A 25806-nucleotide genomic window follows, 5' to 3' on the forward strand; every position below is an offset into this window, starting at 1 on the left:
GCCCCGACGGCGCGCGGGCATGGCGGCGCCCTGGCCGCTGGGCCTCGGCAGGCCGCTGGGCCTCGGCAGGCTGCTGCTCCGCGCGCGCCGGGGCCCGCTCCTGCTCCGGGCCCTGCACGCCGCCGCCCCGCCACGGGACGTGCTCCTCTTCCAGCACGAGCGGGGCCGCTTCTTCACCGTCCTCGGGCTCTTCTGCGCCGGCCAGGCCGTCTTCTGGGCCTCCCTGACTGCTGCAGCCCTGTCCGGGCCACCAGTCCCGGCCCAGCCTCCGGACGCGGACCGGCGGCGGGGGGACCTGCGCGCCGCGCTCTGGCGGTACGGGCTGGCCGCGGGCTGCGGCGCTGTCGGTAAGTCCTCCGCGGGCCCCGAGCCCCGCAATGCGCCCTCCCCACCCGGCCCGGGAGCGGCCCCGGGCTCCCCTCATCCCGCCTCCGCTGTCCCCGCAGGAGCCCTGGTGTTGGCGGCCGGCCTGGTGTTCTCTCTGCGGTCCGTGCGCTCAGTGGTGCTGCGGGCCGGCGGGCAGCAGGTGACCCTGACCACACACGCGCCCTTTGGCCTGGGGGCCCAGCTCACCATCCCCGTGAGCCAGGTCTCCTGCATGGCCCACCGGGGTGAAGTCCCTGCCATGCTGCCTCTGAAGGTCAAGGGCAGGCGCTTCTACTTCCTCTTGGACAAGGCTGGACACTTTCCCAACACTCAGCTCTTCGACCACACGGTGGGAGCCTACCGCAGCTTGTGAGGAAGGGGCCCAGATTCCTTGCCAGAAAATAAAGGGCGGTCTTGCCAAGCAGGCCCTGTCTGCTCCAGCCTTCCTCGGGGCTATCTGCTTAACAGTCAAGGACTTGCTACCAGACGGAGAAAGTAATATATAGTATTTTGGTACAAAAACAGCTACAGGAAGAGCGGTGGGGGTGGGGAGAGGCCTGTCACGGAGGCAGACACACGGCCTGGCGCTGCAGCCACTCCTCAGTGAGGCCTGAGCAGCGCGTCGGCCTCGGAGCTGCACCCGGGGCTGCCCGTGTCCAGGGACTGGTAAGGCAGCGGTCTGTATTTGCACTGTGCGACCTGGAGCAGCAAGACTGCACTCCACAGCACCAGGTTCACCCAGGACGAGGTCTGTGGGAGGAAGGACATGAGCGGGGTGAGCCCAGCTCCCACCTCGCCACCCACAGCCCGTCGGGCCGCCAGCCCTCGTGGCCACGTGGCTGGGCAGGTGCACCGGTCTCACTTCAGCGTTGTATAGGTTGGTATAAAACTGCAGGGCGGTTCCAGGGGGTGTCCATGCAACTTTCTGGGCCTCAGAGCAACTGCAAGGGCAAAAAGGCAGCAGTGTAAAGGGGCAGACAAACTTTCTGCACCCCTACACCCATGTGCCCCGGGGTGAGCGGGCCCTTGGGCACCCAGGCGCCCCGGGGTGAGCGGGCCCTTGGGCACCCAGGCGCCCCGGGGTGAGCGGGCCCTTGGGCACCCAGGCGCCCCGGGCCGAGCGGGGTCCTCCCGTTACCTGGCGGTTCTGTTCAGGGAGACGATGGAGCTGCAGAGCGCGTGGGTGCCGAAGTGGAGGACGCAGGCCGACACCAAGACCAGGAAGACCGCTACGGCCGAGACGGCCAGGGCAATGCGCAGCCCTACGGGGCCCCTGCCAGGCAGAGAGGCGGGCCCGTTGAGCGGGCGCTGGCCACCCGCGCCCCTGGCCCTCGGGCGGCCCAGTCACCTGCTGGAGTCCTCGATGCAGCTGCTGTAGACCCAGAAGAGCAGGAGCAGCAGGCAGTAGAGCGCCAGGAAGCCCGAGGCTCCGGACACGAAGTAGCAGAGAGACGGGGCCGAGGGCCCGGCCAGGGCCAGGGCCGAGCCGTTGAGGGCGGCCACGCCGTACAGGGGACAGCTGCCGTGGAAGGAGCCCTGCAGAGAGAAGCTGCTGAGGCCCGCTGTCCCGGCGGCCGCGGGTTCGCAGCCCCTGTCCGGACGAGCGCGGCTGCGCTGGGTCAGTTCCCGTTTCTGGGGAGGGCCTGCCCCGCCGCGGACCAGGAGCAGCACGAGAGGCCGCGGCTTCTGGCTGCGCTCGGCAGGGAGTCCCGGTCGCCCCGGCCGCCCCGGCCGCCCCGGTCGCTCGCACGGCCGCCCCGGTCGCCCCGGTCGCTCGCACGGCCGCCCCGGCGCCCGCCTGGCGGGGAGACGCGGCCCGGGCACGAGGGGACGGGCACGGCCGCCGCGCCCCTCGCCGCCGCCCGCACGCCGCCCCCTCGGAGCCGGCGCCCCGAGCCCCGCACCTGCGTCCGGGTCAGCGCCGCGGCCGCCACCGCCCCGCACAGGAAGGCGGCGGCCAGCAGCGCCAGCTCGACGCGCAGCGCGCAGTGCAGCGCCATGGCCGCCCCCCCCGCCGGCGCGACACGGCGCGGAGACGTCACTTCCGGCGCGGCCTTTATTGCCCCGCTCAGAGCGGCAGGTACAGCGAGTAGTCGGCCAGCGTCCAGCGGCGGGCCGGGCGGCCGCAGCGGCCGATCATGGGCAGCTTCTGCACGTAGCGGGACGCCGCGCCGCCGCCGTAGGGCGCGGGGAAGGCCGTCTGGAAGAGGCGCCCGCGGCAGCGCCGCCCCGCCTGCCGGCCCGCGATGATGAAGCGGAAGTGCGGGGCGCCGCGCGGGGCGAAGCGGCTCTTCTGGAAGACGTCGCGGGTGCCCGGGCCCTGCTGCCGCGGCGCCCCCCGCGCCCCCCGCACGCGCGGCAGCGGCCGGCCGTCGGCGGCGGCGCGCGGGCTCTCGTCGCCCGGCGGGCTGAGCACGGCGCTGGCCGTGAGCTGCGGCATCTTGCGCACGGGGTCGGCGGCGGCCGCCGGCTCCTTCTTGTCCCCGGGCGGCCGCGGGGCCCTGGGCGCCGGCTGGCCCGTGCCGAAGCGGGTGGCCAGGCTGTCGCCGAAGAAGGCGTAGAGCTCCCGGTAGATGTCGGCCAGGGCGACGGACGGGGACGGGTCGTCGGGGCCCGCGGCGCCCGGCGGCAGCGAGAGGCCGGCCCCGAAGCCCGGCTCGGGCCCGGACGGGGCGTCCTGCAGGAGCAGGCTGTCCCAGGGCAGGTCTTCGGGGCGCCGGCAGCCCCGGCCGCCCGCGCCGGCCTTGCGGGGCTCGGCTGCCTGCGCCTTCATCTTGAGCAGCCGCTCCACGGCCACCTGCAAGAGGAGCAGCGGCTCAGGCCGGGAGGCCGCCGGGCCCCGCAGGGGGAAGGCCGCCGGGCCCCGCAGGGGGAAGGCCGCCGGGCCCCGCAGGGGGAAGGCCGCCGGGCCCCGCAGGGGGAAGGCCGCCGGGCCCCGCAGGGGGAAGGCCGCCCCGGCCGGCACTCACCAGAATGGCCCCGTAGACCTTGTGGCCGTCCGCTTTGACCTGAGCGTTGGACACCGAGTAGTCGTCCAGCACAGCCTGCAGGTTGGTCCAGTACGTGGACAGGTGCGGGTACAGGACGCGCTCGACCGCCTGCAGGGGAGGACAGGCAGGAAGAAGCGCCTGGTGGCTGCCCTCACCTCAAAGCACTCCAGCCGTTCAAGGCCTACTTGACCTCTGACCCTACGGGGGCGCAGTTGTCCTAAATTCCCAGTTTTCTGGAACCTGCTGTGCCCAAGACGGGCTATGCATGGAGTCTGACACAAGCACAACGTAAAAAGGACCCCGGTCTCACTGCGGCCTGTGCCAAGGGCTGAAAAGCTCCGTCAGCCAGCTGCTAAAGCACAGATCCACACTTTGCAAAGCAGGTGAATGAGGGGAGAGTGGGGGCCACACCATTGGACACCAGCATCCCACAGGGGACTGCTAAGCCCAGCGCCAGCTCCTGTACTTCCGACCCAGCTTCCTACTACCGCCCCTGCCACAGAGTTCCACCTCTGGGGCCATCTGGAGCCGGAGGTGAGGATAAAAGCTGTCTTCTTGACTCAGCCTTTCAAATCAATCTTTCTTTTTTTAAGATTTATTTATTTTATTGGAAAGGCAGATGTACAAAGAAGAGACAGACAGGAAGATCTTCCGTACCATGATTCCCCAGGTGACTGCAGCAGCCAGTGCTGCGTCAATCCAAAGCAGGAGCCTGGAACTTCTTTCCGGGTCTCCCACGCGGGTGCAGGGTCCCAAGGCTTTGGGCCATCCTCGACTGCTTTCCCCAGGTCACAAGAAGGGAAGTGGATGGGAAGTGGAGCTGCCGGGGTTAGAACCGGCGCCCACATGGGATCCCGGCGAGCTTAAGGCAAGGACCTTAACCATTACACTATTGCACCGGGTCCTCAAATCAATCTTTTAAAAAAACATGACTTTCGGGGATGGACACTGTGGTACTGCGGGTTAAGCCAGTGCTTGGAGTGATGGCATCCCAGCACCTTGTCACTCTGCTTTCCTTAAAGTATTACATCCCAAAAGACTGCACAGTGACACATCTTCCTCCACTGGCTCATTTGCCAGATGCCCATCCTGGCAAAGCCAGGGGCCCAAACACTTAGGCCCATTTCAGCTTCCTTCCCAGGACATTGGCAGGAAACTGGGTCAGATGTAGCCAGGAGTCTGACAGCCACCAGTCACATGCAGCTGTCCTAACCAGGAGGGGCTGGTCTGGTTGGCTGGTCTCTGTTTTTCAGCCTATAAGGGTGAGGGCAGGGGCAGAGCCTGGGGGCAGGTGGGATGTGATTGACCGACCCTGCCACCTGTGAGGGGATGCAGGTGCGCTTAGCTTCACGAAGCAGTCGGAGCTGTGTATGTGTGTGTGTGGTTCCATCTGCCTAGGCGAGCTCAGCTGGGCATCCTGCACTCCATAGCAGGGCCCCGGGTTGGAGGCTGAGATGCATGGTGGTACAGCAGGCCATGCTACCACCTGTGACAGTGGTAGCCCAGAGTGGAGACATGGCTACCTCACTGCTCATTCAGCTTCCTGCCGACACACCCAGGAAAACAGCGGAGGACGGGCCTACATGCCCGGCCCTGCCACCCATGGGGAGGTCATTTGGCGGCTCCTATCCTGGCTGCTGCGGCCATTTGGGAATAAACTAGCAGATGGAAAATTTCTCTCAATGCTTGAAATTATTATAACATTTTTTCAAAGAAATGTTTGCTTAATCTCATTTGCAGCTAACAACAGAAGAACAGCAGGATCATTTCAAAAGATGCAGAGAAGGGCTTCAGTGTAAATGAATGATGAAACAAAACAACGTTATTAAACTGAGGAAATGTGATATGTATATGAGATCACCCTAAGTGAGGAAGGTCGTTTCCAGTTTGAAAACTGGAGACGAATGCTGAAATACTGTGCTGACTCCCATAAAATGTCCGGGGCTGGTTCTGTGGCCTGAGCTAAGCCTCCGCCCATGACCCTGGCCTGCCACACGGGCACTGGTTCGAGTCCCTGCTGCTCCACTTCCAGTCCAGCTGTACCCAAGCTCCTGGGAAAGCAGCAGAGCACGGTTCACCTGCTTGGGTCCCTTCACCCACACGGAAGACGGGAAAGAAGGTCCTGGCTTCAGATCAGTCCAGCTCCAGCTGCTACGACCAGCTGGGGGTGAACCAGAGGATGAAAGATCTGTTTTAAGATTTACTTCTTATTGGAAAGCCAGATCCACAGAAGGAGATAGAGAAAGATGTTCCATCCAGTTTCACCTTCCCAGTGCCCGCAACAACCAGAGCTGTCACGGATGCTGTCGCGCCAGGCGGCAGAGCTCTTCTCTCTCTAACTCTGACTTTCAAGTCAAATAAATACATCTGTTCATTTGTTTAGTAGGGAGCTGCATGGGAACTAGAGCAGCAGGACTCCCAACTGGTGTGGAAGGCTGGCACACAGGTGGTGGCTTCACATGCCACAACACCAGCCCTGGGCAGGAGTTTCCAAGCTGGACCTCCGAGAGCAGGTGTTTCTGTGATGCTTGTGTCCCACAGTAGGATGCCTGCAGCTCTGATCCCTGACCCCAGGATCCTGCCCGTGTGCATCGTGGGAGGCTCAGTCACGTGAATCCCTGCCAACCACACTGGAGGTCTGTATGAGTTCCTGGATTCTGGCTGCGGCCTTGCCCACCACTGCCTGCTGCAGGCATCTGAGAAATCAAGCAGCAAACTGGAGGTCACTCGTTCTCTGAAAGGCTGCAGGAGCCCTCTCCAACAGGTGTTGTGGCATAGCATTCTAAGCCACTATCTGCAGTGCCAGCATCCCACACTGGTGCCAGTTCATTTCCTGGCTGCTCCAGTTCTGATCCAGCTGCCTGCTAACAGCTTGGGGGAAGCAGCAGAGGATGGCTCAGGGCATGGGCCACTGCAGTGCATGTGGAAGATCCGAACAACCTGGAAGAAAGTCCTGGCTCCTTTTATGGCTGAGCCTGGCCCACTTCAGCCATCTGGGGAATGCACCAGCACAGGGAAGATCTGTCTCTCCCTTTCCCTCTGTAACTGACTTTCAAATAAATTATTTTTACAAGATATTCATTTTTTGCAAAAAAATTAAAATCAATAGGCCAGTGTTGGGTATAGTGGCTAGAGCCTCCATCTATAATGCCAGAACCCATGTGGATGCCGATTTAAATCCTGGCTGCTCCATTTCCCATCCAGCTCTGCCAAAGGCCAGGGAACCAGTGGATGAGACTCAGCACAGTAGCCTAGTGGCTAAAGTCCTCGCCTTGAACAGGCTGGAATCCTATATGGGCACTGGTTCTAATCCCAGCAGCCCCACTTCCCATTCAGCTCCCTGCTGGTGGCCTGGGAAAGCAGTCGAGGACAGCCCAAAGCCTTGGGACCCTGCACCCACGTGGGAGACCTGGAAGAGGGTCCAGGCTCCTGGCTTCGGATCGGCGTAGCACCAGTCATTGCAGCTACTTGGGGAGTGAATCATCGGATGGAAGATCTTCCTCTCTGTGTATCTGACTTTCCAACAACAAAAAATCCTTAAAAAAAAAAAAAAAGAAAGAAAAAGAAAACCAGTGTACGATGGCCCAAGACCTCTGGCTCCTGTACCCACACGGAGATCCGGAAGACGTACCTGGTCTTGGCCTGACCCAGCCTGACCTCTGGCTCCTGTACCCACACGGAGATCCAGAAGACGTACCTGGTCTTGGCCTGACCCAGCCTGACCAGTGCAAACATCTGGGTAGTGCATGGAAGATTCTTATCTCCCTTAATCTTTCTGTGAACTCTTTCAAATAAATTAATTATTGTTTTTCCAAAGATGTCTTTGTTTTTCCATTGGAAAGGCATATTTATAGAGAGAAGGAGAGACATAGATCTTCCATCTAGCTCACTCCGCAGGTAGCCGCAGCAGCCAGAGCTGAGCCAATCTGAAGCCAGGAGCCAGGAACTTCTTCCTGGTCTCCCATGTGGATGCAGGGTCCTCCACTGCTTTCCCAGGCTACACGCAGAGAGCTGGGTGGAAAGCAACACAAACGGGCACCCACTAAGATCCCAGGCATCCAAAGTGAGGATTTAGTCACTAGGCCATTGAGCTGGGCCCCTAAATCTTTAAAAACATTTCTTTTTTAGATTTATCCAAATCTTTCATAACATACAGTTTTAATTCCTAAAACCTGTTTGGGTGCCAAAACAAACTTGCCTTTTTAAATTTCACTTTCCAGGCCCAGGACAACAGCTCAGTAGCTAAATCCTTGCCTTATAAGTGCTGGGATTCCATATGGACACTGGTTCTAATCCTGGCAGCTCCACTTCCCATCCAGCTCCCTGCTTGTGGCCTGGGCAAGCAGTTGAGGACGGCCCAAAACCTTGGGCCCCGGCATCTGCACAAAAGACCCAGAAGCTCCGGGCTTCAGATCAGCTCAGCTCTGGCGTTTGAGGCCACTTGGGGGGTGAACCAGTGGACTGAAGATCCTTTTCTGTCTCTCCTTTCTCTAAATCTGCCTTTCCATATAATAAAATCAATCTTCAATTCCATTTTCTGTGACGTTCTAAAGCATCCTCATATATACAGACACTCAAATTCTCTCAGCAGCTGCGTTCTGAGACTCCATAACTGCCACCTGCAAGCATGTGTTTCAGGGACGGGACACATACACACACTGTTCCCAGACGCTCTCCCGTCTCTGAGAGGAAGGCCTGGGTCCTCACCTTCCAGCCAAGCGCGTGCAGCCCCACGACAGCACCGTAGTGAGAGCAGAGAGGCCGCACGGGGTCTACGAGGACCTTCTGGAGGGAGAGCAAGATCTGCTGGTAGAGGCCACTCACAAGGTCCCCGTGAGTCCTGTGGGTGAGACACAAACAGCCTTGACGCGGTGTCCCGGGGCGAAGTGGCCAAGTGAATGAGGCTGCCGAGTAGAGGGGCCCAGACCCGAGGAACTCAGGAACGCCTGGGCACGTTCGTAGTGTGCTAAAAAAATCCCAGTGTGTTCCAGCACAGCAGCCTGGAAGCCCAAAGGCAAGGAGTGTTCTGCAGGCCCCACCCCCACAGCTCCCAGCAGGCCCCTGGCTCCGCTCTAGGCCCGAGCCTACCAGAAGATGTGACTGAGCAGGAGTGCGGCGCCATCCCGCAGAGTCCAGTGGTCATTCAGGGGATTGATGGAGGCGGCCAGTGGCTCGAGGACGCAGTACAGGACGCTGCCCACCAGGGAACGCACGTAGGGCCCCAGGCAGAGGTGCGGGTTGCGGACGAGGCTCCGGGCCACCTGCAGCAGCCGGTGCAGCTGCTCCAGGTCATGGCTGACGGACTTCACCTGTTGGTAGAAGCAGGTGCCTTCAGCCAGTCACTGAGGAGTGGGCAGGAGCCGCCCAGCCAGCTCCTCTCCCAGACCCTGCTCACTTACCCCACTGACCACGTAGACAAAGTAAGGCAGGAGCGCTGCGATCTTGGAGTTGGTCTGCAGGTCTTGGAGAGCAATCTGAAAGGAAGGACCCAGGCTGTACTGGATCGGCCGCCCCAGGACTGAGGTGACGCAGGGGCAGTGCTCCAACGTGTGGCCATCGGACATGTGCTGCTGGTTGATCCAGCAGTTCCAGTGTCATTAGCTTAACCTACAGAAATACACTCTCAATGCCACCTACATTTATGATGTAGGACTGGCGCAGGGGTTCAATAGGCTAATCTTCCCTCTACGAGTGCCAGCATCGCATATGGTGCTGCTTCATGTCCTGGGTGCCCCACATCTGACCCAGCTTTCTGCTAACACACCTGGGAAAGCGGTGAAGGATGGCCCAAGTCCTTAGGCCCCTGAACCCGTACGGGAGACCTGCAAGAAGCTTTCAGTGTGTCTCATTTTCTACTTTGGATGTTTTATAACATTTGTACTTCTATAATAAACACATACTGGTGTTACTTTTATGAGCAGGAATTTTTATTAAAGCCATCAAGACTCTGAAGCTCCACCACCTGTGTCCTCTGAATGTCTGTGGACAAAGACCCAGAGCCTGGAGTCTGCTGTTGTGACATAATGGCTCAGCAGCTGCCAGAGATGATGGCATCCCATGTGGGTGCCAGTTCGAGTCCTGGCTGCTCCACTTCCAATCCAGCTCCCTGCTAGTGTGCCTGGGAGAGCAGCAGAAGGCGGCTCAAGTCCTTGGCCTCTGCACCCACGCAGGAGATGGTGAGGAAGCTCCTGACCTTGGCCTGGCCCAGCCCCAGCTACTGCAGCCATTTGGGGACTGAGTCAGTAGATGGAAGATCTCTCTGTCCTCTCTCCCACCACCTCCTAGCTCTGTATTTGTGCCTTTCAAATAAAAATTAAAAAAAAAAAAAAAAAAAAAAAAAAAGATTGTGAGCTAGCAGCTATGAAATCAGAAAACAGGCCGATGAGGAGGGGCCCAGCCCCCAGGCTCCCCAGCAGCCACCCACTGTGCTGGGCACCAGATCCATGTTTCAAAGATGAGAATAGCCGGCAGCAACAGTCCCAACTTCACAAGAGAAACCACAGTAGCAGCCAAACCTGTGATTACTAGCAGGCTGTAAAACCCAGTGAAATGCGTATGATGGACCAGGCCCCAGCAAGCCTTCCTCGGGCTCTGCAGAGAGGAGGCCTGGCTGCGAGCACTGTTTGCTGGGCCCTGGGTGGTCCACAGGCAATGCAGCAGAGGCTGGAATGAGGCCCAGGGACAAGGGGTCAGACCACAGGGCCGGCCGCCAGCTTGCCTGGCCCAGCTAGTCCTCTCCCTCCCGAGTTCAGGCCCCGGACTGACAGACACTCCAGAGGATGGGATCCACTTGAAGAGTGTGAGCAGATGACCCGAGCCCCACGAATGCCCTGCCCAACTGTCCACTGTCCAAGAGGAGGGGGGCAGGACTGCGGCAGGGGCAGCCTCCAAGCGCCACCACACGGGCCCAGGAAGCAGCTTCCGCCTGCTCACTCTCAACAGGACCAGGCACAGGTTCCTGTAGGGAACTCCACCCTGGCACTCACCTTCATCAGCTGTGGGTCATCCCCCAGCACAGCTCGAGTCACCTGCTGATAGTACTTGAGCAGGTCATCAGTCAGCGAAGACACAGCACTGGGTACTGGGGAACGACAGGAAGCACGTGGTCAGGGGCCTGCTGCTCCAAGGCCTCAATCCCCGGGCTCTGTGGAGCTGGGCTCAGCATGGAAGCAGGCGTCTGGACTGCTGGGTGGCCGGACTTCCACCCCAAATCCGACAGGTTCTGCGCAGCTCTGGGCAGAAACCAGGCGCTGCTGAGAACTCCACGCAAGGCAGCATCAGCAAACATTAGCCTGACGCAGAGCCGGAGGCCTGGCAGCACCATCCTGAGCCCCCCAGGAGGAGGGGTCTACCACAGAGCCCATCTGCCACACCATGCCTTACCTGATCCCTGGGGGGCCAGGTTCCCCTTGCCATCCAGATAGGAGACATGAACTAGAACCAGAGCAGACACAGGTCAGGCCAGGCTTTTGTCCCTTATGTCCCTCCTGCTTCTGCCCCACCCTCCAGCCAACCCACTGCCACTCTGACCACTCCACCCAAACCCCCGGGGAACCCAGCAGCCACCTCTGACTGCCGTCTCGGCACAGCCTTTGGGGACGTTGGTGGCCAAGGCCAGCTCCACCAGGTTCACTTCTCGGTCCTCAGGGAAGTAGAGTTCACCCTCCCTGGCGGGCCGCAGGGGCAGCGCTTCCTGGGATCCATACCCACAGACAGCCTGAAGAGAGCAGTGGAGAGCAGCTGGGCACAGGACAGGACCCCGCCACTAGGACGAGCCCTTCCCATGGAACTGGAGGGGTCCGGGGAGAAGAAGCTTGGGGCTCAGAGCCATCACCGGGAATGTGGCTAGAGCACCCGCTGCTGGGTGGGCCCCGGGGCTGAACAAGCCACACACACATGCACACACCCCCTACGTGAGGGGTTTGAAGCCCCACTCATGAGCTGCTATTTTTCCCATTCACACGTGGTCAACTCTGAAAATACACTCTTCTAAACTCCACCTCCTCCCTCAGCTCCCGGCCTCAGCAGCCACCCATGGGTGCTCAGGAACCCTCCTTACCCAGCAACTCTCCTCTCATTTTGCCTTCATTAGAGCCAAGCCCAAGTTCTTCATCACCCTTTGCTAAGGCCCAGCTTCAGTCCCAGCTCTTCCTGGTGTCCCAGCAGCCCCCTCTCCCTCAGCTCTGAACTCTGAGCTCAGGCCGGCTGGGCCCCCGGCCTGCCGGGCGGGCAGTCTTGGAGCAGTAGCACGGAGCAGGGCTCAGGCCGTCTGGAGCCGCTCACCTCCACGCTGCTCCATCTAAGCGCCCTGTTGAAGTCCTCAACTGTCAGCTTCCGGCGTTTGGTATGCTTCATGAACTGAGAGCTGTTCTGGGAGGGGAGGAGCAGAAGCCAGAGTCAGGCGCTGGGGGAGGGAGCCCCCAAATACAGCAGGCTGGACCGGGACCCCACACCAGTGAGCAGCTGGCTGCCTGCTCTAAGACCTTCCGTCTTGGCAGGTTCACTTTAAGCGGGATGCAGGCGCTCCCATGGCCACCCCAGGGGCCACCTGCCAGCTCTCTTGTTGTTGCCCAAGAAGCCCCCATCCCCACTGTGCCTCAAACTTTTAGGATTTATTTACTTTAAAGAATGACAGAGACATAGTGGTTTTCCATGTGCTAGCTGGCCAAAGCTGGACTTGGCTAAAGCTAGGAGCCTGTTAATCTCACCCAGGTCTTCCAGGCAGGGGGTGGGAGCTCAAAGTACTCAGGCATCTTCCATCGCTTTCCCAGGTGCGTTACTGGGAGCTGGAGCAGAGGCAGAGCAACTAACACTTGATCTGGCACACTGATCTGGGATGCTGTGTTGGAGACGGTGGCTTAACTCACTGTGCCACAACACCAGCCTCAGGGAGGTTTTTTTTTTTTTTTTAAGATATATTTTATGGGTATGGCGCAATTGCTCAGTGGCTAAATCCTCGCCTTGCATGCACCAGGATCCCACATGGGTGCCAGTTCGTGCCCTGGCTGCTCCATTTCCCATTTAGCTCCCTGCATATGGCCTGGGAAAGCAGGATGGCCCAAGGTTTTGGGTCCCTGTACCCGCGTGGGAGACCAGAAGAAGCTCGTGGCTTCAGATAAGCTTAGCTCTGGCCACTGAAGCCGCTTAGAGTGTAAACCAGTGGATATAAGATTCTTTGTTTCTCCTCTCTGTAAATCTGTCTTCCCGATCAAAATGAATCTTCTAAAAATATTTTATTTTACTTTTTATTTGAAAAGCAAAGTGACAGAAGCAAGCAGAGCTCCTCCACCTACTACCCAAACGACCCCAACCATCACGGCTGGGTCAGGCCAAGTCAGGAAATCCGAACTCCAGCTGGGTCCCCGACATAGGCGACAAGGACCCGAGCATGTGGGTCACCAGCAGCCGCCTTCCCAGACACACCGGAAGCCCAGGGCAGCAGGGATCTGAAGCAGGCCTCCAACACGGCAGGCTGCTGTGCCCTCCACGCCTCACTCCTGTGTGCAGAAAATTCTCAACGGATGCAGCCAGGGGAGCTCTGTAGGACATGCGGGCTGCCTCCATCACATGCCCTTGGGGTACAGCATCCGCACACACGCTGTACCAGCTGGATAAATCCATGTGGGAGGCAGGACAAGGGACGGCCGTGGAGAGCTGAGGGGTCCCGGGGGAGGAGGGGAGCCCACCTGTGTTGCTTCCCGGAGCCGATAGCACACGTCCTCTGCAAGCAGGGCCGCCACCTCGTCGCTCAGCTCCAGGCCCGTGCTCTCGGCCATGAGCCGCACCGACTCGCGCGGGATCTCCACGAAGCGCCGCTCTTCTCGATCCGACATGGCCCCAGTGGAGCTGGCAGAGGAGAGGCAAGAGCTCAACAGAGGCCTCACCTCTCTCCCCTGCGGCCCAGGCAGGCACGGCAGGACCCTCTCAGCCACCAGCCCTGAGCAAGGCGCTCTGAGTACCGAGGGGAGCATGGTGAGGCTCAGAGAAGGAATCAGCCTGGCCTGTGGGAGCCAACGGGGAGGGCCGAGAAAAGGCCCCGCTCGGCGTTCAGGGAACGGGTCCCTGCCCTGCCTATGCTACATGACTCCGGCCAAGACCTTGCACAGCCTGAGCTGTCCTAGACGGCACAGTGGGGACCGGACACCCTGGGCAGCTGTGAGGACCCCGAGAGTCCTCACCAGCGTGGACGTGAAAGCAGGCCTCTCCTCTTGGCCCTCTGATTCTCAGTAAAACACCCAACTCTGCCTCAAACCCGACGCTCTTCTGTTCCAGCCCTGAGTCCACGTCCCTGCTTGGCATCAGGCTTCCTCTGGTCCCTCACCGCCGCCACCGCTGTCACACAGCCTCCCCTCCCGGCCGGCCTGTGTCCCAGCACAGGCTCCGCTCAGCTGTGCTCTTGGCCGACTCCAGAGCCCCACCCACCCTGGGGTCTCCCGTGCCAGGACGCAGGCAGGATTTCTGTCCCGGCTCTGGGCCTCTAGTTTGCTTACAAGGCCTAAACGCAGGGACCTGCTCTTCATCACATTCTTAAAACGTATTTTAAAGGCAGAATGACAGAAAGGAGGAAAAAAAATTTCAGTCACTCACTGACTCCCTAACCAACCACAACAGGCCAAGGCCAGGAGCCAAGAACCCTCCCTGGGCCCCCGGGGTCCCTGAGCCAGCACCTGCAGCCTAGCGGGTTCACATCGGCAGGAAGCCGACAGGAAGTGGATGAGACGGTGGCAGGGCACGTTACCATCAGGAGTGGGATGTGGGCATCCCAAGCAGAGACCTCAGCCACTGCTCCACAGCACGTGTCCCGGGACCTCCTATTCTCCAACACAAGCACAGCCGTGACTGCCTCCAATAACACACACAGGAGGCCAGGCCCACACTGCCTCCGTGACGTCACCGTACCCCACGCAGCTCCAGGGACACAACCACACACTGTCCCGTGACGCCTCTGACATGTATGCGGGGTCACCAAAGAACACCAGGTGGCCAAGTTCAAGGCTCACCAAAAATGGCCTTCAGACATCCCTGCAGCTTGCACTACACAGGGGCAACAGGGTGGCTCAACGGACTAAGCCTTCACCTGCAAGCACAGGCATCCCAAATGGATGCCAGTTTGTATCCTAGCTGCTATACTTTCCATCCAGCTCCCTGCTTGTGGCCTGGGAAAGCAGTCAAGGAAAGCCCAAAGCCTTAGGACCCTGCACTTGCATGGGAAGCCAAGGAGAGCCTCCCAGCTCCTGCCTTTGGATTGGCTCATCTCCGGCTGTTGCAGCCCCTTGGGGAGTGAACCAACAGATGGAAGATCTTTCTGTCTCTCCTCCTCTCAGAGAGGAAGATCTGCTATGCAATGATTCACTCCCCAAATGACCACAATGGCTGGTGCTCTGCTGACCCAAAGCCAGGAGCCAGGAACCTCCTCCAGGTCTCCCAAGTGGGTATAGGATCCCAAAGCTTTGGGACGTCCTTGATTGCTTTCCCAGACCACAGGCAGGGAGCTGGATGGGAAGCAGGGTTGCCGGGATTAGAACAGGCACCCAAATGGAATCCTGGCAAGTGCAAGGTGAGAATTTTAGCTGCTAGGCCACCGAACTGGGCCCCTCAATAAAATAAAATCTTTAAAAAGATAAAAAGAAGGCACAGCTGCCCAGCAGGGCTGTAGCCTATGCCTGCCTCCCAGCACTTTCTCATGTCTCAGCAGTGCTTGCTCCAGACCCCCACGGACTGTGTCCTGTGCTGGGAACGCCCTGCGAGCTCCTCACCCTCACTGCCCTTACCTCACTGCCCATCCCAAGGCCTCCACCAGACCTCAGCGGCCACCTGCCTGGAGAAGCATTCCCCGATTTCCTTGTCGCTGTTCCCCTGGAGCACGTTGGCCCAGCTCCCCACCGCACGGGCCTGCAGGCTCCCCGCGGGCAGAAGCCAGGGCTGCAGGCTCACCTCTGCATCCTCTGCGTCCAGCACAGGGTCAGCACATGATCCACGCTCAAGAAACACTCCCTGGAAGGCAGGGGGTAAGCGAGCCGGGTGAGCAGAGCGTGCCCAGAGCCACCCAGCCAAAGGGCTCAGAAAGGCTCTCATCGCTCCACCCGAGGGACCCGGCTACTACCCACACTGGAAGTCAGGGCCCACTCCCCGCACCTGCTGACTCCACACACACCCTCAGGGAACTGTGCGCCTCAGCCTGCCCATCTGTGATATGGGAGCAGGCGCGCGCAGTCCCCGCAGACGCAGCTCCTCCATGACGGGCCTGCCAGGGGGACCCCACCAAACCCCGGCCCTGACCAAGTCCCCCGCTCCTCGTCGCACCCGTGAGGACGCGTGGGCACTGCCCGCCCGGGGCCGCGGGCACGCGCCTCGTCCCGCCCACCCGCGCGCAGCACAGTCCCGAGTGGGTGGGTCGGGGCGGAGGCGCTCAGGGGTCACCTCCCCGGCGGGGCGGGGAGTCCGGGCGCTCGGCGGGGTCTCACCTGGGGTCCGGCGCGGCGGAGCCGACGCAGCCGCGGGCCCGGCGCTGCAGCCGCCCACACTCACCCAGCTCGCGCTAATTCCCTCGCTGCGCACCTAGGCCCCGCCCCCGCGGGCACAGCAAATCAGCGAGCCCCGTTTCCTAGGAAAGCCCGCCCTCCCAAGCGCCTCCCGCCATGTGATTGGTCTGGAGGAACATGGGAGGGAAACCCAGGGCGCTTTGCCTCACGTGACGCCGAAGCGCCGCGCTTCTTAAAGTAACAGGCTTTGGGAATTGGACAAGCCGGTGTGTACTTTGGTATACGTTTAAGCGGCGTTATTTTGTCGAGGGAAAAGGTCTTGTACGATCCCCAGTGTCGGAGAGATTGCATTCTCGAGACTTCAGCAAAATCTTAGACTTGGGCGCCTGGCTTAATTTTCCTGTCCATCCTTCCTGTCCCACACTGGCTACTTCCCCTTCCTGAAAGGAATGATATTCCCGACAGCTGTCGTCTCCCGGCTGAGGCACTTCTAGGCAGACGCAAGCTTGGGACCCCGAACTCTGAAGTTTGCTGTTTACAGTCAGATCAAAGCAAGTGCAAATTCTAACACTGATTTGAGCTAATTCCTCCTGTCACCCCTACCTCCACCTATAGACGGGGGATTTATATTGCCCAACTGAAGATGAAACGATAGGAACGTAAAGCACCTAGCAGAACTGGAGGCTGAACTCTCCTTCCATCTCCACGGGGGATAAACGACAGAGACCTTTGTGTCCAGCCAGGATGCGGTGGTTTGTGCGTGCTGTGGAGCAGAGAAGGGAGCTTCTGATGGTGGACAGTAGGTTGCCCTGGCAATCTCACCTGAGGCGACACTTGACCCTGCTGAGTCTCCAACAGTCCTGTGTAGAAACATACAGTGACAAAGCGTAGGGGACCAGCTGGAATTCTAGACTCCTAATTCAGGTTAACTCTACTCCAGCTATATGGGAACTGGGCAAGCGAACCAGCAAATGGAAGATCTCTCTCTTTCTTTCAAAAGTAAATAGGGGCCAGAATGATGACTCAATTGGCTAATTCTTCACCTGCTAGTACTGCCATCCCATATGGGTGCCGGTTCTTGTCCTGGCTGCTCTACTTCCCATCCAGCTCCCTGACCTCAGAAAGCAGAAGAAAATGGCCCAAAGCCTTGGGACCAGAAGACTCTCCCAGCTCCTGGCTTCGATCAGCTCAGCTCTGACCTTCGCGGCCATTTGGGGAGTGAGCCAGAGAATGCAACATCCTTTCTTTTCGTCACACCTTCTCTATGAAAGCTACCTTTCCAATAAAAATAAACAAATTTTAAAAAAGGGAAACTGCTGGGTTTCCTTTAGTGAGATCAAGGCATCAAGGCGTGGCAGACCAAGACTGAAGGAATACTTGCAGGGCCACGGGTAGATGTTTCCTTTTTATGTAGCCAACAGCAGCTGTGGTAGCATGGACAGAACATAACAGCAGGAGCAGCAGTCCAGTGGCAGCAGCCATCAACCAGAGTTACAGCAGTCTTAATGCCAACAGAAAATCTGTCACTCACTGGGACCTGTCCCGTTGCCATGGAAGCACAGATAAGAGTAGCACCATGCAATCTTTTTTTTTTTTTTTTCCTTAAGGTTTATTTATTTGAAAGGCAAGAGTTATACAGAAAGGGAGAGATCTTCCATCCACTGGTTCACTCCCCATATGGCCACCATGGCAGTCCAAAACTTCTGCTGGGCTCCTGGGTTCAGGAGCCCAAAGACTTAAGCCATGTTCTGCTGTGTTCCTAAGCACTTCAGCAGGGAGCTGGACTATAAAACCGGAACCCATGTGGAATGCCAGCTCTACAGGCAGAGGCCTCATGTGCTATGCCACAGCACTGGCCCCTGCAGGTAGTAGTCAATCTGTCAGCTGCAAGGGGTGGGAGTATGGGTGAACGATCTAATAGTATGTTGCCTAGGGCACAGCAGTTACTAGGAGCCCGTGACCTCTTCCAAAGACAACACCGCCCTGACGCCTCTCCCACCAAGAGCAGCCATTCTGGCCGCTGGAGACCATCCCCAGACCATGCCTGCTCGTAGCTCGGTCTACAGAGCGTCCAGGCAGATGACTGAGCACGGCTGTCTTCCTTTACACAATGAGTGCGTGGTTGCACTGCAGAACCTGGGAAACTTACTTTCATGTGTAGAAGTTAGGTAAAATTCTACAGCCCAGGTAACCTACTCCTGCTTGTGCAGTGACACCCAATGGCTCCATTGTTTTCATTGGTACATTTCTTGCAAATCCAACAGGAAAGTCTTGACTCAGCAAACTCGAAACACTGGGAAACACAGGACACAAATGTGAACAGGAAGCATGTAAAGCTGTGGCCGCAATAAATCGGAGTTTAAAAGTGTCTGCAGGGCCCGGCACAGTGGCGCAGTGGTTAAGGTCCTCGCCTTGCACGCCCGGGATCCCATATGGGCGCCGGTTCTAATCCCAGTAGCCCCGCTTCCCATCCAGCTCCCTGCCTGTGGCCCGGGAAAGCAGTCAAGGACTGCCCAAAGCTTTGGGACCCTGCATCCGCGTGGGAGACCCGGAAGAGGCTCCTGGCTTCAGATCGGCATAGTATCGGCCGTTGTTGCGCTCACTTGGGGAGTGAATCATCGGATGGAAGATCTTCCTCTCTGTCTCTCCTCTCTGTATATCCGCCTTTCCAATTAAAAAAAAAAAATGATAAAAATAAATCTTAAAAAAAAAAAGTGTCTGCAGTCATGTGTTTGGGGCCTGCATGAACCCTGGGTTGGAGTGCCTGGGGATGCCACTTCTTGTATTTAAGATTTATTTATTGTACAGATTTACACAGAAAAGGAGAGACAGAGAGGAAGATCTTCCACCCACTGGTTCACCCCCCAAGTGACCGCAAAAGCCAGAGCTGAGCTAAGTCGAAGCCACGAGCTAGGAGCTCCTTCTACTGCTTTCCCAGGCTTCAGGCAGGAGCTGGATGGGAACTGGGGCAACTGGGACACAAACTAGTGCTCATATGGGATCCTGGCATTTGCAAGGCAAGGATATTAGGCACTAAGCTATTGCCCTGGGCCTGCGATTCCACTTCTGATTCAACCTGCTGATAGCATGTTCTGAGAAGGTGCAACTGACATGCCATGAAATCTAGCCCAGACATGTAGCATGCCTTCTGGGAAAGGGCTTGATAAATATCCTAAATATTAATGCAAGTGATGGGAGTGAGAGCTGAAACTGCTATGGCAACAAATATTGTTATCTCAATGGCTAGTCTGTCTTTGCAGTTTCTTTGGAACATTGAAAATATAGCTGTTTTAGCCTCTTTCATAATTTTGTAACTAGAGGAAATATAGGGCGATTTTATTAACATCATAGAGATATACTTTTGATTATTGTTTGATCGTTTATGAGGTTATAGAGCCTGCAGTTGTAGGGGGATTTAATGTTTGAAACTCTTTGTCTTAGATCTTTATGCTTTTTTCCCTTTTGATGTATTTCTCCCACTAAGTGATAGATAAGTTGTGAAAATAAAATGTAGTAGGAATGTATTACTGATTAGCAGGTAACCATCTGTGCCTTGGCCTTGGAGTTCTGGCTGTCACCTAATGGCCACTTCTGAAGAATGAATAACGGCTTGCTTTAAAGGAACTGGTTATAGTAACTTACAGAATTATCTTTAAGAGCACCTGGTTGACCATGAAGTAAAACATAAAATAATGAAACATCTGTGCATACCCACTTAATCATGAAGTAAAAACAGAACAATCAAATGATTGTGTAGAGGCTTGTGTTGTGTCTAAGTAAATAAAAAGGACAGCTTCTTCTTGAGCTCTAGCAAGAAGGCACCAAGTGACAGTGTCTGTGTCGTTGTCGCTGACTCCACGCATGCTTCTCGAGCTCCGAGCTCAGCTGGAGCTGGACTCCAGCACTGGCTCAGTCCGCAAATAGCCACAGTGACCGGAACTGAGCTGATCCAATGCCAGGAGCCAGGAGCTTTCTCTGGGTCTTCCATGTGGGTGCAGGGTCCCAAGGCTCAGGGTCAACCTCTACTACTTTCCCAGGTCACTAGCAGGGAGCTGGATGGGTTGTGGAGCAGCTGGGACACAAACTGCTGCCCACAAGGTATCTGGGTGTGTGTAAAGCAAGGATTCAGGTGCTAGGCCATCCTGTCAAGGCCACAGCATGCAGTATTAACAGCTGAGACAACTTGGACTACAACTTTATGTCGAACATGTTGAAGAACCTAGATGTTTTCTGCTCTTGTGATTCTGCCTTAATGGCTTGGCTGGGGGCTGTGTGAACTCCAGGCCTGATAGTCTACGTGACACCCGGCAGGACACCTGGCAGGTCACTAGGCAGAGCACTCCTCAGGAAGGAGGTACCTGGTGTTTGGTAAGATTCACCGCCCTATAGCCCATCAATTTGTACTTTCTGAAAGTTGCTTGCTTCTAACCCACCAATAGAAGCCTGCTAAATCATGAAGATTTTTATTGCAAAGTCAGATATAGAGAAGACAGAGAGGAAGATCTTCCGTCCGATGATTCACTCCCCAGGTAGCCGCAACGGCCGATAGTAGGCAAGATACATAGATAAGTCGAAGGTAGAGTTTATAGAGCACATTGGTTTGATCCTACAAGCAGGGATGCAGGATTTCATCATGAACCCAACTAGATTATGATTCCTGCTACATGACTGGTCCTGTGTAGAATCGGTGAATGCAGGCCCCCCGGTTCCCCGTCAGGGTTGTATTGGAACCCCACGATGTTCGTTACTGCCTTCTTGTCCATCTCTCCCTATCTGCTCTCTCCTCTCCCGCGTCTAAGGGCAGGGGCTGGGTGATCACGGAACTAGGCAAGAATTCAGCATATTTATTTTTTAAAAGATTTATCTATTTTTATTGGAAAGGCAGATACACAGAGAGAAGAGACAGAGGAAGGTCTTCCGTCCAATGGCTCACTCCCCAAGTGGCTGCAATGGTTGGAGCAGAGAAAATCCGGAACCAGGAGGCTCTTCTGGGTCTCCCACATGGGTGCAGGGTTCCAAGGCTTTGGGCCGTCCTCCCCCAACCTCCCAGACCACAAGCAGGGCCACCGGGACTAGAACCGGCTCCCATATGGGATCCTGGCGAGTTCAAGACAAGGTTTTTAACCACTATGCTATCGCACCAGGCCCAAATTCAGCATATTTCTTATGTGATATCATTGCAAGAAGCCAAAGATCCAACATCAGAACCTTGTGTGAAGATCAATTTCAGATCTTGGCAAATGGTTAAGCATGCATCAGGCCAAGGAACAGAGGAGCTAGGGAGCAACTGACCCACACTCCCTGGTTTGTTGTTGTTTTTTCCAAAGAACTGTTTATTGGAAAGGCAGCGTAACAGAGAGGGGAGAGAGAAACAACCAAAGACCTTCCATCCACAGCCATGGCCAAATCAGGCAGAAGCCAAGGAACTAGGAATTCCCTTTGGGTCTCCCTGTGTGGGTGGGGTTACTTTTTCACAGAAAATGAAACATTTTAAAAACAGACTTTGTGTGTATCAAGAAAAGAAGCTAACACTTCCAAGAGAAAATGCCATCTTTATGGTTAGGACACAACTGAGTTGGAGCAGCAGCTAAGCTAGAAGAAGCACCGGATGTCTTCCGATGACAAGGAAGCTCCCTGCCTCTCCAGCAGCGCCAGACAGGGGCTCTGCGCATGAGGGCACTTGCGATGAGTCACACGTCTTCAAACTGGGACCACGGAAGGCAGCAGGCTCCTGGGTTCAGCTCACCAGCCCTGTGAAGGCAGATAAAAAGCACAGTTAGACCCAGAGCTGGTGGGCGACCACAGCCACGAAATTCCCATCCTCAGGGCTCACGTGCTGCATCTTGCCAGTGGCCAGCAGCAGAGGTGCTGACCCGGGCCTCCTTCACCCTGCAGTGGCCCCTTCCTCTACAGACACTTACCCAGGTAATCATCCATCAGGGAGCCAATAGCAAACTGCAGGAGAGGAAGGGGGAAAGAACATGAAGCCCAGGCAAGAGCAGAACAGTCCTCCTGGCGCCCTGCCGGCCTGTGCCTTCCACCACCCGCCCATCTTCCGGGAACCCTCAGCAATTCTCAACAACTGTAAGTGAAAAGCAGCCAGTTCTCAGCCCGGCGGGGACCAGGCACCTCACTCACAATGTCATTCTTGTCCACACGAGTGCCTACGATCTTCAAGCGGATCTCATCGTCCTGTTGGATCACAATGTCCTGGCAAGACGAGGGAACGGGGTTCTCAAGACGTGCCTAGGTCCCCCCGTTGCCTCCCGGCACCCCGTGCCTCTGCTCCGCACCCTGACCTCTCCCGGAATGCTCACCTCATCCATCGTCTTGTAACACGGGGGGTTGGAGTTCGGATCAAATTCCATCTCTGATGGGATGGACTGAAAGGAAAAAGGCGCGAGTGGGTCAGCACTGTTGCTGGGGAGACAGCAAGAGGCAGAGGATTCCCACCCACTGCTAATCCCCATCCAATGCCCACAATGGCTCAAGCCTGGGGCCAGAGGCAGGAGCCGAGACCCCAATCCAGGTCTCCCACCTGGGGAGGAAGAGGGACCCAACGGCTGGCGCCACTGCCACCGCCCTCCCAGGGCTCAGGCTAGCAGGAGGCTAGAACCAGGGACCAGAGAGGAGTGCAGAGCCAGGACGATCAGCACTTGCCGAGATGCTCCAAGAGGGGCACCCGTGGGGCCTCTCCTTCCGCCCCACCCAGTGCACCCAGACTCACATGTCGCGAGATGAAGCACGACATGGGGCCGATCTCTGTGAAGAGGCCAACCTAGAAGGAAAACAACGGATGGTTTTGTTTTTGCTTTTCTCCTCCCCAAATTCTACTGTTTTCCACTTTTGAGCTCCAGCAATTTTATTTATGTTCTATTACCAATGTGGAGTGTAGCATTTGTTCCCACTTGTCTCTTTCATTAGTTTTTCATTTTACTCACTTATTTAACAGTATCTTACGTATCTGAAAGGCAGAATGACAGAAGGAGGACAGAGAATCAGATCTTCCGTCCACGGATTCCGTCCTCAAATGGCTCGGGCTGTAGCCAAGAGCCCAAAAAATCCAGCCAGCTCTCCACAACGGGGGCAGGGAGCCAAGCACACAAGCTTGGTTCCACTGTTTTCCTGGACAGATCAGCAGGAAACAGGATAACAAGCAATGCAGCAAAGACATGAACCAGCATATCAACATGGGATGTGAATGTAGCAGGGCAAGTAAGCTTAGCTCGCTGTGCCACATCAGCACGAACCTTCCATTTTAAGTTATGGAAATGGGGGCAGGTACTGTGGTGTAATGGGTAAAACTGCTGCCTGAGACACCAGCATCCCATATGGGGCTGGTGCCAGTGCTGCTGAGACCCAGCCCCCTGTGAATGGGCTGGACGGTGGGGAGGGCAGTGGAGAACAGACCAAGTGCCGTGGACCCTGCGCCCACACAGAAAACCACAAGTTCCTAGGAGCTGGGCTGGCCAATGTGGGCATTTGGGAAGTGAACCAGCATATGGAAGATCTCTCTCTCTGCTTTTCAATTAAACCAAATCCTTAATTAATTAAGTAAGTAAATAGTGTAGTAGTAAAGAAAATAAATCTAGGCTTAACTAATCCCACATCTGAACCCTTGTGGCCATGCACCCTCGGCTAGTACGAGTAACTTCTCTAAGCTTTAGCCTCTGTAACGAGAGCCAGAATGCCCACCTTATGGAGGCAAGCGAGGCTGGCCCGCAGGAACCACTGGTCGGTCAATGCAGGGGTCTATCATTATGACCAACCTACCTCCTGAGCAGGCAGGACAAAGAGCCCTGTAATTACAAAGAAGGGCCTTGAGCGAAGGCAGAGTTGGAAGATGCTGCAGGGACCAGGCCAGAGCCTCCCAGGGACCGTCCATTGACTCACCTTGTTCACCTGAGTGACAACCGCATCCACAACCTCGCCTTTAAACGGCCGGAACACGATGGCCTTGTACTTCACAGGATACAGCACAAAGCCTCTGCCGGGCTGGATCACGCCCGCACCAATGTTGTCTATGGTGGTGACAGCAATGACAAAGCCATACCTGGGAGGGGGAGGAGGAGGATGTGGACAGGCCTCCAAAGCCACCTGCACCAAGAGTGCCAGTGCACCCGGTGTGGTAGCCTAGTGCCTAGATCCTTGCCTTGCACATGCCAGGGTTCCATATGGGCGCCGCTTCTAATCCCGGCAGCCCCACTTCCCATCCAGCTCCCTGCTTGTGGCCTGGGAAAGCAGTCGAAGACGGCCCAAGCCTTGGGACCCTGCTCCTGCGTGGGAGACCCTGAAGAAGTGGCTCTAGGATCCTGGCTCCAGATCGGCTCAGCTCCAGTGGTTGTGGCTACTTGGGGACGGATCTTCTGTCTCCTTATCTCTGTGAATCTAACTTTCCAATAAAAATAAACAAATCTTTAAAAAAAAAAAAAAGAAGAAGAGTGGCTGAGCCTGGGAGAGGATGAAGCGGACCGGCCTGGAGCAGCGCCTGCCACGCCACATGAAAATGCTACGGTCTGCCCCATAGGTGGGATTCTGCAGAACCTGGGTTGGAACCCAGGCAGGCTCAGGAGCAGACCTGGTCTCGAACCCAGGCAGGCTCCAGGACGTCTGCTGCCCTGTGAGCCACCAGCGCCCTTCCTGTCGCTCCCTCCCACAGCAGGCCCTGCCAGGTGCTCACTTGCCGGTGCAGGTGCCCTCGACCTCGGTGAAGAGCTTCTGTTTGACCGTGTTGAGCAGGTTAGGGCCGAAGTAGCGAGGGTGCAGCAGGATCTCATGCTCCAGGGAGATCTGCGGGGAGAGCGCAGAGGAGCCTGGCGGCGCCCAGCCAAGACCAGCGGCCCGAGGCAGCCCCGAGCACCCCGACACTCAGCCCTCGGCCTCCCCAGTGTCCACTCACATGGTAGAACATCTCTGCCCAGCAGGATCCCCGAATGTCCCCTCCACCACCGCGGCCCCGGGCTCCGCCGGAAGCGCACGCCACTAAGCCACGCCCCCGCTTCCGGGAGAGAGTGGGCGGGACTCTGCCCCGTCGTCGGACATGATTGGGCCTGGTTGTGAAGGATCCGTGAAGTTCCGCCCCCGGCTCCTCCCACTGGTTTTCAAACCTCTGGCTCCCCTAGGCAGCTTAAGATAAGGTGTTCCTTAGATCTTTTTAAACTGAATTATTGACTAGCGAAGTATGCCCTAAAGGAAGAATGTTAACAGAACACGTTCTTTCCAGCCAGTGTGTTGCAGAGTGTTTGCTTACAGTAAACACGGTGTTCCAGCAGGTGGGTTAACGAAGAAAATGGGGCTATTGTGTGGCTGAAGAGGGTAAGAAGCGCAGGTGTGAACTGCTGAAGCCCATCAGCAGTTACACGGGGGAAATTTCGCCCTGGTCTGATAACCTTGTTGGGTGGGTTGCAGTGGGCTGCTGGGCGCAGCTGACAACGTTCTGGGAGGAGTTTTGCCAATGAGATCACACACAGGAGCTTTCCACCTAAGAATGGCCCAAAAAGGGTGTGGGAGTTATAGGGCTCACACCTTCCCTTCCCTCCGTAATCCTATCCACCTGACAGCCAAATAACCCCTTCCCAGGGTGCTGTGGGGAAGGGGCCCTGTCCCCAAAGCACTTACTCTTCAAGCTCCAAAAGTGCCCCAACGAAGGACTCACTCTTGCTCTCTCCTGCACACGAAGGGCACAAAGCTGAAACATCTCACTCTCCCCACCTTCCCAGCCACGGCATCCCTGAACATGGCCCACGTGCACCTGGGATTTCTTCACATTTTAAGTAAATTTTATTGATAATTTTGGAAGCTGTATCTGTGCTGTACGTGGAGTTCTTTTTTAAAGTATGAGGCAAGAAAATAGAAAAGAAATATTAGATCCAATCTACCTTAACAATGGGGTTGGGGGTGTAGGAGGGAAGAAGTGACCCATATCCATATCCATTAAAGCTCAGCTGAACATGGATTGAGTGATGCCC

The 25806-nt window shown here is 56.9% G+C and overlaps 4 protein-coding genes across 6 annotated transcripts; 1 reads left to right on the forward strand and 3 right to left on the reverse strand.

Moving 5' to 3' along the window:
- Nucleotides 1-19: 19 nt before the first annotated feature.
- Nucleotides 20-787, forward strand: TMEM223 (transmembrane protein 223). The gene is made up of 2 exons (XM_040981852.1): nt 20-347; nt 447-787. Exons 1-2 carry the CDS (start codon nt 20-22, stop codon nt 737-739), a joined length of 621 nt encoding a protein of 206 aa, XP_040837786.1. The 3' UTR covers nt 740-787.
- Nucleotides 788-855: 68 nt separating this feature from the next.
- TMEM179B (transmembrane protein 179B) lies at nt 856-2416 on the reverse strand. 3 transcript variants are annotated; one of them, XM_040981914.1, is made up of 5 exons: nt 2271-2416; nt 1715-1902; nt 1544-1639; nt 1229-1307; nt 856-1116 (listed from the first exon to the last, which is right to left on the reverse strand). In XM_040981914.1, exons 1-5 carry the CDS (start codon nt 2364-2366, stop codon nt 967-969), a joined length of 609 nt encoding a protein of 202 aa, XP_040837848.1. In that variant the 5' UTR covers nt 2367-2416; the 3' UTR covers nt 856-966. The 3 variants fall into 3 exon arrangements, with proteins under 3 accessions (XP_040837848.1, XP_040837847.1, XP_040837849.1); XM_040981913.1 differs by having other exon boundaries at nt 1505-1639; nt 2271-2399; XM_040981915.1 differs by lacking the exon at nt 1715-1902 and having other exon boundaries at nt 1505-1639; nt 2233-2405.
- Nucleotides 2412-15848, reverse strand: TAF6L (TATA-box binding protein associated factor 6 like). The gene is made up of 12 exons (XM_040981911.1): nt 15821-15848; nt 15291-15350; nt 13043-13202; nt 11640-11726; nt 10923-11073; nt 10740-10790; nt 10343-10437; nt 8756-8830; nt 8445-8665; nt 8064-8196; nt 3336-3464; nt 2412-3163 (listed from the first exon to the last, which is right to left on the reverse strand). Exons 2-12 carry the CDS (start codon nt 15296-15298, stop codon nt 2435-2437), a joined length of 1839 nt encoding a protein of 612 aa, XP_040837845.1. The 5' UTR covers nt 15299-15350; nt 15821-15848; the 3' UTR covers nt 2412-2434.
- A 5522-nt stretch (nt 15849-21370) lies between these two features.
- Nucleotides 21371-24813, reverse strand: POLR2G (RNA polymerase II subunit G). Its single transcript, XM_040981871.1, has 8 exons — nt 24738-24813; nt 24519-24628; nt 23732-23891; nt 22566-22616; nt 22156-22221; nt 21977-22048; nt 21760-21793; nt 21371-21589 (listed from the first exon to the last, which is right to left on the reverse strand). Exons 1-8 carry the CDS (start codon nt 24747-24749, stop codon nt 21576-21578), a joined length of 519 nt encoding a protein of 172 aa, XP_040837805.1. The 5' UTR covers nt 24750-24813; the 3' UTR covers nt 21371-21575.
- Nucleotides 24814-25806: the final 993 nt, after the last annotated feature.

The sequence above is a fragment of the Ochotona curzoniae genome, unplaced genomic scaffold (assembly GCF_017591425.1).
Source record: "Ochotona curzoniae isolate NIBS_2020 unplaced genomic scaffold, NIBS_Ocur_1.0 contig_3527, whole genome shotgun sequence".
Lineage (NCBI taxonomy): Eukaryota > Metazoa > Chordata > Mammalia > Lagomorpha > Ochotonidae > Ochotona > Ochotona curzoniae.